Source organism: Phascolarctos cinereus, unplaced genomic scaffold (assembly GCF_003287225.1).
Source record: "Phascolarctos cinereus isolate Bilbo 61053 unplaced genomic scaffold, phaCin_HiC Scaffold_9;HRSCAF=440, whole genome shotgun sequence".
NCBI lineage: Eukaryota > Metazoa > Chordata > Mammalia > Diprotodontia > Phascolarctidae > Phascolarctos > Phascolarctos cinereus.
The window spans coordinates 204,025,656-204,039,428 of NW_027556402.1; the positions used below are offsets into that span (position 1 = coordinate 204,025,656).

The 13,773-nt window shown below is 45.9% G+C and overlaps 1 protein-coding gene across 1 annotated transcript in view; it reads right to left on the reverse strand.

Annotated features, from left to right (window-relative positions):
- Window positions 1–9,580, reverse strand: part of DNAAF9 (dynein axonemal assembly factor 9) — a 173,456-nt gene extending 163,876 nt beyond the window's left edge. The window contains 1 exon segment of the mRNA XM_021005399.2: window positions 9,397–9,580. Within this exon segment, the coding sequence (XP_020861058.1) occupies window positions 9,397–9,470 (74 nt within the window). The 5' untranslated portion in view covers window positions 9,471–9,580.
- Between the last annotated feature and the right edge of the window lie 4,193 nt (window positions 9,581–13,773).

The following is a 13,773-nucleotide window of genomic DNA, read 5'->3' on the forward strand; positions in this document are numbered from 1 at the left end:
TATGAATAGGCAATTTTCAGATGAAGAAATCAAAGCTATCTATAGTCATATGAAAAAATGCTATAAATCACTATTGATTAGCGAAAAGCAAATTAAAATAACTCTCAGTTACCACTTCACATCTATAGACTGGCTAATAATATGACAAAAAAGGAAAATGACAAATATTTGAGGGGATATAGGAAAACTGGGACACTAATGCATTGTTGCTGGAGTTGTGAACTAATCCAACCATTATGGAGAGCAATTTAGAACTATGCCCAAAGGGCTATAAAACCGTGCATACCTTTTGACCCATCAATACCACTATTCATTATTAGATTTTTTAAAAAAGAAAAGAACCTACATGCAAAAAAAATGTTTTTAGCAGCTCTTTTTGTGATGGCAAGGAACTGAAAATCAAGGGGATGCCCATCAAATGCGGAATGGCTGAACACGTTGTGGTATATGATTGTTATAGAATACTATATTGTGCTATAAGAAATGATGAACAGAATGCTTTCAGAAAAACCTGGAAGATTTATATGAACTGATACAAAGTGAAGTGAGCAGAACCAGTAGACCACGGTACATAGTAACAGCAATATTATACAATGATCAACTGTGAATTACTTAATTATTCTCAGCAATACAAAGATCCAAGACAATTCCAAAGTACTTAAGATGAAAAATGCTATCCATCTCCAGAGAAAGAATTGATGGAGTCTGAATGCAGATGAAGTATGTTATTTTTTACCCTTTTTTGTGGGTTTTTTTTTTGGTCTGTGTTTTCTTTAATAACATGATTAATATGGAAATGTTTTTGCATGACTGCACATGTATAACCTATATCAAATTGCTTGCCATTTCAGGGAGAGAGAGGATTTGGAACTCAAAATTTTTAAAAAAGAATGTTAAAATTGTATTTACATGTAATTGGGAAAAAATAAAATACTGTATATTTAAAAAGCAGTTTCCTAGAAACCTAGGGACGAGAGAGTGTTCAGAAGCAGGAGTGCTCAATGGTGTTAAATGCTGCAGAGAGGTTAAGAAGGCTAAAGAGTCAAAAAATGGTTTTTGGATTTAGCAATAGAGATAGAGTTAGCTAGGGAGTACAGTAGATAGAACACTGGTCTGGGATCAGGAAGAATGAGTTCAAATCCTAACTCATATATTTATTAGCTGTAGGACCCTGGGGCAAGTCACTTAACCTCCAACTGCCTCAGTTTCCTCAACTGTGAAATGCAGATCATAACAGTACCTCTATTATAGGGTTATTGTGAGGATCAAATGAGAAAAATATTTGTAAAGTGCTTAGCACAGTGCCTGGCACATGGAAGGCACTTTAAAAATGCCTGTTGTTCTTTCCCATTGACAGAACAGTTTCAGTTGAGTGGTGGGGATGAAAGGCAAACTTCAAGGGACTGAGAGGTGAGAAGAGAGAAAGTAAAAGCATCTAGTGTAGAGGCATTTTTCCAGGCGTCTGCCTACCACAGGTAGCAAAGACCTAAAAAAATAGCTTGAAGAGACAGTGGGATCAAGTGAAGGTACTTTGTTTTGTTTTTCTAATACAGAGATCTGAGCATGTTAGTAGATCAGTTTCAAATTCACCTAATTATCCTATTGTCCAGTCCACATACATTCCCGCTTGTCCACAAAGATATCACAAGAAACTCTGTCAAATGCCTTCCTAATGATACTTCATTTCTCCAACATTCCCCTGATCTACCTGTCTGGTAACTATCAAAAAAGGTAACAGGGTGACTCGAGCATGACTTGTTTTTGAGAAGCCCATGCTGCCTTAGAATGATCACTTCCAAAAATAGTCATAAGCCATTCCTTTAGTAAGGCACTCTAGAATTTTGCAAGGAATAAAAGTCAAATTCACTGACCAAGAGGCAAAGTCAGGCAATCTACTTTCTGTCCATCACAATTTCTTTGGGATCATCAACCTACAGGGTTCAACCCCATTCCATTTTATTCAATTCACCCAACATTTACTTAAGTGACTATGATACTGCAAGGCACAGTGCTAGGGGTGCCAGGATGCAGTCCCTCACTTCAAAAAGCTTACAATCTAGTAGGGGGATGAGAGATGTGAACAACTACAAGTCAAAGTGACTAAGTGCACAGGAGAAGTCAAAAAACATTCTGAGAGATTTGCTGAAGGAAAGCTCACTTCCAGCTGGGGGGATCTGGGACATCTTGGACATGAAATAGAGGAAAGATATCAAAAGAGAGAAATAGGGGCTCAAGGATTCTCATTCAGATATGGAGAACAGTATGGGCAAAGTCATAAAGGCAGAAGAAAGTAAAGAATAGTAAATAATACATTTCGGCCAAGCCTAGAATTCATGAAGAACCACGAAATAAGGCTGCAAAGGCAAACTGAAGCTAGATTGTAGAAGCTCTTGAAAGCCATCCAAGGGGCTTCTGTTCATCTGGTCACCACTGGGTACTCACTTAAGGATTTTAAGCAAGGATGTGACATGTGACATGTGACATGTGACATGTTCCAGCATATGTCTTAAAAATATAAATTTGACAGCTGTGTGGAACATACATTAGAGATGTGAGAGACTGAATACAGGGAGGCCAGTGAAGAGGCAATTGCAATAGTACAGACAGGAGAAAAGAGCCTGAACTAGGTCAGTAACCTTTTGAGTGAGAGACTGGGGGAAAGGCTAAGGATATGGAAGTCAAAATGACAACTAGTTGGATATGGGGAGGGAGGTAAGAGTGAAGATCAAGGTTGACTCTGAGGCTGTAAACCTAGGTGACTAGAAGAATAGTTTGCCCATGATAAAAATAGGAAAATTTGGTGAAGTAGTAGTTTTGGAGAGTGGTGGTGGTGGAGGTATGATAATTTCTGCTTTAGACACATTGGTTTTGACATGCCTATGGGATTTTGTTGTTGTTGAGCTGTTTCAGTTGTGTCTGACCCTCTGTGACCCCATTTGGGGTTTTCTTGGCAAAGATACTAGGATGGTTTGCAGTTTCCTTCTCCAGATCACTTTATGGATGAGGAACTGAGGCAAACAGGGTTAAATGACTTGCCCAGGGTCATACACCTGGTAAGCAGCTGAGATAGCATTTGACCTCAGGCCCTCCTGACTCCAAGGCCAGGCACACTATCCACTGTGCCACCCAGCTGTCCCATGGGATATGCCTATGGAATACTCAGGGCCTGCAGTTCAAGATAGAGATTAGTTCTAGATATATAGACCTGGAAATCATTTGCATGGAAATAACATTTAAACTCATGGGATCTTATGAGATAATCAAGAGAGATTGTAGAGGGAAGACATGAGAGGGTTTAGGGGGCACCCATGCTCAGTGAGCTAGAGATCTACAATGTTCTATAAAAGGCATATAAAACAGATAGGAAGAGAAGCTGAAGAGAGAACAATGTTAGGGAAGTCAAGGGAGGAGAGAAGAGAGTAAAGGGCTAGGTATGAGGACCTAGAAAGGGCCATCATCTTCAGCAGCTGTTCATCCACATCCTTGTAAAGAGCAGGTAGTCTGTTAGTGGTGGGGTAGAGAAGTCAGACTTGAAGAAGCGGAAGAGAGGGAGAGCTGATGATAAGCTACAGTATCCAGACACTTTCAATAAATCTCACTCACCAGGCCCAGACGCATTACACCCCAGAGTGCTGAAGAAGCTGTGGATTACCTGAGAATCACTTGTCATCTTTTTTTTCTCCCATATCCAACCAGTTGCCAAGTCCTACAGGTTCTACTCATGCCAATTCTTCTAAATCTCTTTTCTCCTTCCACAGCTCCCATTAGCTATATTTGGGCCTGTTAGATCCGTAAGTGACCAGCAGGACAGAACCTGTGTGTGATCTGCTCTCCCTAAAGCAATCAGTCATCATGCATTTAGCTGTGACCTACCAGGTAGCAGGTTTTGAATGAGGCCCCAGGGTTATAAAGACCAAAATGAAACCATCCTGCCTTCAAGGAGTTTGCATTCCACTGAGGGAGACAAGACATACAGATAAGGGTGTACAGAATAAATCCAAGGAGATGGGAGAGGGGAGGCCTAGCAGCTAGAGGGAGTGGATTGGGAAAGGCCCAATTGGGAAAGGAAGGAGGCATCATTTGAGCTAAGCTTTAAAGAAAACTCAAAAATTCTATGAAGGGAAAGTGAGGAACAAGGGAATTCCAGATATGAGGTTTGAGGAAAGAAGGGATAGAATGGACAAAGGCCTAGGGACAGGACATGGATCATGTGTAAGGAGAAGCAGGAAGGCCAGTTTGGTGAGACCACAGATTGTGTAAAAGGCAAAGATTTATAAGGAGAGATGTGGAAAGGTAGGTGGGAGTTTGGTTGCTGAGTGCTTAAAATGCCAAATGGAGTAGCTTGTATTTGCTCCTAGAGACAAAAAGAAACCACTAGAGTTTATCGAGCTGGGAGTGAAACAGAAAGATCTATATTTTTGGAATATCTCTTTGGAAGCTGCACAGAGGACCGAGTCCCAAAACAGGCCCCTAATTCCCCTGGCATAGCCATGGCCTTGCTCTGGGGGGGTTCCCATGCGGAGGCACCCCAAGGAACCTCATCTCAGTCCCAAAACAGTTGACGGTATTTATTTTCCAGACTAAGGGGACCTAGAGAAAGACAATCATTCGTCCAGCCACATGTTATCCAAAGTCTGGTCATGTTAGAATCAAGGGAAATAAAGACGACACTGGGCAACTGGATGAAAAGAGACCACTCGTACTTTCTAGAGGCACAGATTCAAGGTCCTGGTGGGCAGAAACCACATTTTTCCTTATGTCATTTTATAGAGCATATACCATAGCACCTCCAACACAAACAGCTCAATAAATACTTGACTGACAGTCATATATTTGCCAATCAAGTCATAAACGAAATAGGACTACCTTTCCCTTACAGGAAGGACATGCTGCAAAAAGTTGTATATCTCTGTGATCTCGTGTACATGAGATGTATGCCCATGTGCCTCATGGGCATACAACTGGGCACTGTGTGTACAAGTGTTACTGTTCCAACCCGAGAAATTCAAAGTGGTGCCATAATGTGATCAAGGTCTCCCAGTAAGAATTGTCTGAGCTCTGACCACATCTCTTAAATTCAATTCCATACAGGCAGTACATAGCAGTCTGGCTCTAGAGACTGGTCAGCTTTCCCTTGACAGTCTACAAAACCTACTTCTAGGGATACCAAGTAACAAAACTGTTATCATCTCGGGTAAGTATCAAGGGTTTCATGTTTTGGGGTTTTATAAAGCACCAGGCAGGATTAAAGATGAGAATATAAGTCTAAATTGGGAGCCTGGGATCAGACAGAATTAGATGAACTTGATGCCATCTCTGGGGTCCTTATCCAGATTGCCATTGGACATTCTCCCAGATCTTAAGGGCACCCAATAAGGCAGAAGACCCTCTAATGGGTTGGAAAGTGCCCACAGCTAGTCCCAAATACAAAGCACAGAGCACAAGACAGACCCTGCATCCATCCGTGGTCTAGGGAAAGACTCAGGACTTAATTTAACCCACAATCAGGGGCAAACAAATCCTACCATAATAGCCTGCCACTAGACCAATATTACCAAGAAAAGAATCTTCAACTTTTCAGGGCCTCCAGATCTGAAAACATTGACAACTTTAACTAAGAGGGCCAGAGGAGGACAGGAAGAGTAGAGACAAACAGAGAACAGAGCCAAGAGTAGGTAAGACATGAATGGTGTAAACTGGAGGGCTTAGCCACATCCAGAAGAGGACAACAGAGAAACTCTAAGGTGAGTGGAAAACAGACATAAAAATAGCAGAGTCTCTCTGAAACTTAAGCCAATAACCAAGACTAGCGAAAGGGGGTTCTGTGGAAGGAAAAGGTGTGTTGAACCAGGCAGTTAGCCTTTGGACAGGTTTCCCCTTTTACTCTTACAAAGAAGCCTCTCAGCCTGAGCAGCCACATTATTTTAGTTTCTGGCTTACACACACCTTCTGTGAAGTTGGCCTCCATCACAAATAGCAGAACCACACCACTGCAATTTAGTATGGGTCTTCAGGACTGTTACTTCACCAGTTAATCCTACCCCTTCTAGTAGACTGGTGAGTTAAAAGACTGTGTAAACCAAATGTGGGCCACATTAGGAAAGAATAGAGCCCAACCCAGCTGGTTATGTTCGATGCAGTCAGAAGCAGGGGAAAAGGTCAGAAAGAAAGGGATAGAAAAAAGTCTGCTCCCCTACGAAAAGGATAGGTGGACAGATTTGGGGGTATGGAAGGTGGAGGATATTTCTCTGGCTTATGGCACAGCTAGCTGCTGGCACTGCTCCTTGCCCAAAGCCCTACAAGCTTTACTCAAGGAGAGTACCTATTTTAAGATTCAGAACTTGCCTGATTATATAAATTATACAACAAACCTCTGATGAAAACAAACAAACAAACAAAAACCAAAAAGGCATAATCTTCTCTCAATAATGCCAGGCTTGGGGCAACAGGGAAGGTATCAGCTTTCTCTGAGACATGTTTATTAGAAAGCTCACCTCTCCAAAGGTACAAAGACTCAAGACACTAAAGAAGAAAAAAACACCTTAGCACAGCATCAGAGTTGTGTGCTGACCTGGTCCCTTAAGAAGTTGAGCCCACCTAAACCCCCTGGCCTCTAGCCTTCCAGAAAGCCTAGAGCCCATGCCCAAAGCTCCCAACACATCCTGGGAAGTTCCTGCACAAAATTTAGACACTATTTCCATCTGCAAATAGGTCAGTCAGAAACTCTGGGTCAGTGTTCGGGTTTAAGCTTGGTAATGGTTGCCATAAACAGCTATTCCCTTGAGACTGCAAAGCCCCAGGACACTCTATGGAGGTCAGTGTAGCTAGAGCCAAACAGTTCAGCAAAGGCCACTTGACCTATTTAGTGGAAGGCCCACTGGCTCCAGTATGGGAGCCCCAGGTAGCTTCATGTCTATGGGATGAAAATGGCATCTCCACCCCCCTCCCACCTCCTCTCTCCATAAACATTTTTGAGGCACAGAAATTCCTTAAACAAGGGCCTTTTCTAGCAGATATCATTTCATTTCATAGTAAAAAAATAAGTTGCCAACCTCCATTTGAGAAGGTATTTATTGGCATCGGAGAAGAACAAAGAAAAAGAGCTGCCTCTTCCTACAGCAGCAGAATTTAGCACTAGACCACCTTCCTTCCCCTCCTCCACCTTGCTCCAGCCTCACTGTCATTCCCTCACCCAGACCTGGGTCTGCAGGCACAGGAGCATTCTGCAGATGGCTGGCAATCCTCAGCTTCCAGGCTTCTCCCTCCTCTCACTTCCTCCCAACCCCTCAGCCTTCCCCCACTGCTTTGCAACCAAAATGTCATTTACCCCTACAGGGATGCCTAAAACAAGAGGACCCCCTATGCCAGCCACTGGGCATCTAGCCTACTCCCAGGCTTCTAGTACAGTGCAGCAGCAGGGCACTGAGCCCTGAGCCAGCCCCTCCTTTGTCTGCTTTAAAGACCCTCGGAATGGGGAGTGAGAAGAGGGGGCCTGAATTATGCCGCCCCTCCCCCCCTTGCCTGAACAGTCATGGAGCTGGGGCTCTATCTCCTGGCAGAATTATTGAAGGTGCCCTGGAATCTAGGGCATCAACTTGATAGTGTTTTCAGGGACCTCACAACCCTTTCACTGCTCCCTTCTTTCATTTGTAGCCCACCTTTTCCCCTCAGCACCTTCCCGGTGTTTCTTTCTCAGAAGAAATAAGGAGTTGGGGTCTGTGCCCAAGGAAAGATGGAGATGGGGAGAAAAAAGGATGGGATGTATTAAAAAAAGGCACACTTGGAGAATAGAGGGGATGTGTTGTTAAAGAAAATGGTTTATGGGGAAATGTCTGAGAGAAGCCTGGTGTGGGAGGTATTATCTGAGGAAGCCTTCTATGCAGAAGGCATCATATGGTGTTTTTTGGGGGAAGGGGGAAGTATCACTAAAGGGCAGCTTGGGGGGGGGCGGCTCAAGGAAGGAAGACAGTTATCTACTCCTTGGTGGAAGCATCTGATAGAGGGAGGTGTCTTTGTGTTGGGGGCTGTTGTCAGGGAGCATCTTCAAGAGGATGGGGAAGGGGGGGGAGGCCTGGAAATCATTTTCAAGAAGGCGTCTGGAGACTCATTGGCAGGAAACACACTGTAAGGGAGTGGTGGTCCCTGGTTAGCTAGAATAATTCATTGTTTGTGTGAGACGGAATGCCCTGACCGTTTGCAGGAGGAGGGGGGCAGTTTTTAGGGGAAGCCTAATGGGTGAAGGTTTGAGGGTAACATCTTGGGAGGGCAGCTGTGGAAGATAGAAGGCATTGTTGGGGAGGCAAGAGAGAGGTTGGGGGATACTCTTAAAGGAATAAGTTTTTTCAGGGGGAGGTTTCATGGAAGCATTGTGGGGGGGGCATTGCCAGGAGAGGCTTCATGGGGGCATCATTTAAGGGTAGAGATCAGCTTGGAGGGGCTCTATGGGGGAGGCTTTCTTTGGAGGAGTATTGTCTGGGGAGGGGGTGGTTTGAGGGCATTGTGAAAGGGAGGCCTCCTGGGGGTACAATGAGGGGCAAAGTCTGAGAGAGGAAGTTTGGGGGGATAATTGCGAGAGCACTGTGTGGGGAAGGGGGTGGCCTGAGGGGTAAAATGGGGTGCTCTCTTGGGGGAGAGGGCAGACACAGCTCTCTAGGAGAAGGGTTGGTTTGGGGGCATTGTCAGAGAAGGTCTTTGGGAGTACAGGGCGCTGGGGGACACAATGGGGTGCTTGCCTCCGTAAGGGATCGGTTTGGGGGCACAATGAGACAGGCGCTGTCTGGGAAGGGCGGCAGTTTGGGGGAGGCCAATAGGGGGTGCTTTCTGGGGGAGATGGCAGTTAGGGGTTATGATGGGTAGGACTCTCTGGGGAGGGGGCAGTTGGGGAAAAAATGGGGGCGCTGCCGGGGTGTGGGGGGAGGTTGGGGGCACAGTAGGGGCGCTGCCTGGGAGAAGGGGCGGTTGGGGGCACAATGGGTAGGACTCTCTGGGGAGGGATCGGTTGGGGGCGTTGTCGGAGGGAGGCTCTTGGGCAGCCCAACGGAGAGGGCTGCCTGAGGGAGGGAGCGGTTGGGGGCACAGTAGGGGCGCTGCCTGGGGAGGGGGCGGTTGGGGGCACAATGGGTAGGACTCTCTGGGGAGGGGTCGGTTGGGGGCGTTGTCGGAGGGAGGCTCTTGGGCAGCCCAACGGAGGGGGCTGCCAGAGGCAGGGAGCGGTTGGGGGCACAATGGGGACGCTGCCTGGGGAGGGGGCGGTTTCGGAGGGACGCTCTTGGGGAGGGGCTGTCAGAGAGCCGCCTGGGCGGTACGTGGGTCGAGGCCGAGGCCCGGGCCGGTCCGGTCCGGGTCCGGGGGCGGGGGCCGGGCCGTGCCGGGCAGCGGCTGCCTCTGCAGCGGTACCTGACGAAGGACGATCCTCCGCTCGGGGCCCGGGCTCTCGAGCGGCCCAGCAGGCGCGGGTGAGACAGATCCATGGCGGCGGCGGGGGCCTCGGCAAGGGTCCGCAGGAAGCGCCGGCGGCTCGGAGGGGCGCTCAGGCCGGGGCCGGGGCCGGGGCTGGGGCTGGGGCGGGGGCCGGAGCCGGGTCCATCCTCGGGGCGGGGGAGGGGAGGAAGGCGGGGCCGGGCCGAGGAGGAGCCGCCCCCGAGGGCGGGGCTCCATTGTGGCCGCAGGGGGCGGGGCGAAGCGGGGCGCACCACTCTGATTGGAGCGAGGGGGGATGTCGGGAGAGGCGTCCACTCAGCGGGAGGAAGTGGCTTGGCCACGAGACTCTCACCACGAAAGAAGGAGAAATTCTAAGTATCCTTGAACTTGGGCGCGGCCTTGGGTGGAGATGTAGCCACGGCACACAGAAAGACAGTATCTGTCGTCACGAACCCCCCCCTTCATGTGGATACAAGCGCGCCCATGAGAACTGCTGCGGGCATAGCCACGCCTCTTCGATCCCTGCCCTCCCCCGCCCCCAGCCCTTCCTGGGAGGTTGGGTTGTGGTCTCCCCTCCCCCCACGCACACCCCCTTTCTGCCTTGGGCCAGTCGCCCACTCTCGGCTCTGCCTGGAGACAAGCCCCTGGGACGCCCCTCGCCATGCCACCAGGATTGGTGCAATCTCCTCCTCCCGCCCTCTGCACTCCTCCATTGGCTCGGTCTTGCTGCACTGATCAATCAGTCACCAATACTTGGACGAATCTGTGACAGCTTCAAAGTGGGTTTTCCCTTCACCAGGCCAGGTTCCAGTCCATCCTTCTGCCGCTGTGATTCTTGTCTTTGGCTTCCCGCAAATCCCCCGTACAGGATAGTCTAAGTCCTGGAAGACCCTCCTCTGTGGCTTTTCCAGGACGGCTGCTGAGGACTATGGAAAAAGAGATAGGCCTCTAATCTTTAGAGTGAATCCTTTATGGAGAATTTATGAGAGGACATGAACAGAACTGTACAGATTTGCAATATGGACTTCTTAAACCACTCATCTATGAATCCTTTGAACCATGGAAGTAACTGCTCCAGAGCCAACCACCTAATTCATTCATTTATGCATTCAATAAACATTTAAGTGCCCATTATGTGACAGAACTCCTGTCCTTTTCCCTCGTTCAAAGAGGACCAGGACATCAGGAAGATGACATGACTTGCAAGTGAATTGGATTTAAGTGAGGGAGGACTATGCAAAGTCACCAACTTCATTTGTTCCTCTGGAGCCATCTAGGTCCAGTGGCATGACATAGATTAAGACGACTGGAGATGGCCCAGCATGCAGTGGAGGACTTTGGCCTTTTCAAGCTAAGGTCTTTAACAGGTCTCAGGTGACTGAGGCAATGCCCATTCAGTGATTAAAGGACAGATAAGAACTGAGGTAACAAAAGATAAGACTAGTTTGCCTTTCTCAGAAGAATCATTCTGGGAGGGGAAGACCCTCAGAGTTTCTGGCCAAAACAGAAACAATTGCTTTTTACACTTACTCTGAGCCATCAGAGTCCAAACAATGACCAAGTGAGGTTTGGGCTAGGACCTGTTATTGGCCAGTCAGTGAGGGCCAGAGTAATTTGAGTTTAAAGACATAGTCAAGTAACTCCACTTGAATCCCAGTGAGCAAAGCCTGATTTACCAGAGCCATCTAATTCATTCATTTATGCATTCGATAAATATTTAAGTGCCCATTATGTGAGAGAACTCCTAGGCATTAGGGGAATCAGAGGGTCCCTGACCTCATGAAAATTAGTAGTCTAAGGGCAGCTAGGTGGCTCAGTGGATACAGCACCAGCCCTGAAATCAGGAGGACCTGAGTTCAAGTCCAGTCTCAGACCAAACACTTGACACTTACTAGCTGTGTGACCTTGGGCAAGTCACTTAACCCCAATTGCTTAAAAGCAAAAAAAGAAAAAGAAAGAAAGCAATTAGTAGTCTAGTCAGCTGACCATTCTGGGGGTCCAACAGACCTTCACTAAATGACTAGCCCATATGTCCTGGTTCCTTGCAAGCAAGTCCTCATTGGCAGTAAGGGCCATCATTGTCTTGATCTATATCTTGCCACTAGACCCAGATGGTTCAGGAGGAGAAAGTGAGGCTGGTGACTTTGCACAGCCCTCTCTCACTTAAATTCAATTCACTTGCATGTCATAGCATCACCTTCTTGAGGTCATGGTCCTCTTCAAGAAAGGACAAATAACAACCATCATTGGCAATATGCTACAGCCTCTTTAGGAGCAGGTAGCTGGCATGGTGGATGGTGTACCTGGCCTAGAGTCTGGAAGACTCATCTTCCTAAGTTCAAATCTGGCCTCAGACACTTCCTAGTTGTGTGACTTGGGCAAATCACTTAACCCTGTTTGCCACAGTGCCTCATCTGTAAAATGAGGTAGAGAAGGAAATGGCAAACCACTCCAGTATCCCTGCCAAGAAAACCCCAAATGGGTCATGAAGAGTCAGCCATGACTGCAACAGCTCAACAACATAGCCCATTTATACTAGATGTGTGTACATATATATATATATATATATATATATATACATATATATATACATACACATGTATACATGTATGCACATACATACACACGTTTGTGCATAAACACATATATATATTACAGCTATTTGAGTCATCCACAATTTTTATTTTGAAATCATAGTGTTCCATAATTTGAAGCCATATAGCATCACTGAGAGAATATTGGTGTTAAAAAGTCGGGTTCCTCTATCAGTTAGCAGTGTAGGGTCCTTGAAAATGCTGAATAACAGCTTCTGAAAACCTCATTTGCTGGTGATAAGACCAGGAGATGGATGGATCTATATCTCCCAGTACTCCCTACTCCTAACCCAATTCCCTCCCTTACTTTCATTGTTCCAATACAGGACCCAGAGCTGGGCCCAGGACACCAAAATCAACACACTGATCTCCTTTCCAAAACCTGTGAGTGGGGAAGGAAGATTTGGGATAGGTGAGGAGAAACACCAATATAAACGTGCTACGCTGTTACCTCTTGTGTCTTTGCTATATTTAGCTATGTAGCTATAAAAAAAAAAGTGGTACTCAAATGTAATTTAATCTACTTTCCTTCCCCTAAAATATGGGTCCAAATCATTCTCTACCTGTAGCGCTTGTCCAAGATACATGAACAAATGGACTTGTTCAATCAGTTGTCCATCCAATTCCGTGTTATAATCTTGGCAATAGACCTTAATCCACTTTGAGTGACTGTGCATCTCACTGAGGGCCTATAATGTCCCTTTCCTCCATGTCATCAGCAAATGGTTTATAAACAAGATCATTTGAAGACCCTCGCTATCCATAAATATCTCTCTCTACACAGGACTTTCTCCATGACGGGAAAGCACATATCTCTGTTGGATTTCTCACCTTATGATGCTCCTCAGCCAACTGATGAATAAAATTAACTTCTGGTTGTATCTGCCAGTAGATTCTGGTATGATTTTAACACATGTACAGAAGACAACAAGCCTAACTTTGCCTCCCCAACGTCTATCTGTTGCTCCTCATCTTTCCCTAGGTGCTGAGCAGGACAGGTCTATGTCCTCTTTTGAGTGACAGCTTTTCAACCCCTTGAAGGCAACAGTCATTTCCAGATACTTTTAAGCCTTTTCTTCTCCAGGCTAAACATCCCCAGTTCCTTGAACTTAACTTCATATAGCATGATCTTGAGACCCTTCATCACCACAGTTAGCCTCCATCTCCTTTAAAGCTGCATTTTGTTTAACCACGTCAGATGCTTTTTTGTCATCCACAAAAACAAACAAAACTAAATCCAATGTTGATTACACCTCTCAATTAGTGTAACTAAAGATAACTAACATGTCTACTGAAGAAAATGGCCTATGAAAGCCTGCCTGGTCTATTCCATGTATGTTTATTAAGGATACCTTCAATACTCTGCATAGACTAGCCTCATAAAGATTTTCTAGAAGTAAATGAGTAAGTATATGGACCAGTAGTTACTGAAATGTTGTTCTGAGTTGCCTTTCTTTTAAAGTAATTATAATCTGCATTTGGTTTTATTCTTTTTTAATCGAATTAAATCTTCCTCCAATTTGAGATAGCTTCAGAATTGATCCCTGAGGAGTTTAAAAATTATGTTTCCTCCAACATAGATTTTCTGTATGTATTTGGCCAGGTGCAGCCACTCTTTTCAACTTCATTTTCTTAAGTGACATTTCTACTTCTTCACAGAACAATCAAGGCAGAAGTTAGTCCCTATAGTTGTATAGTACTTTAAGATTTGTAAAAGATTTTAATCACAACAATTCTATAAAGTAGGTAGTACAGGTAG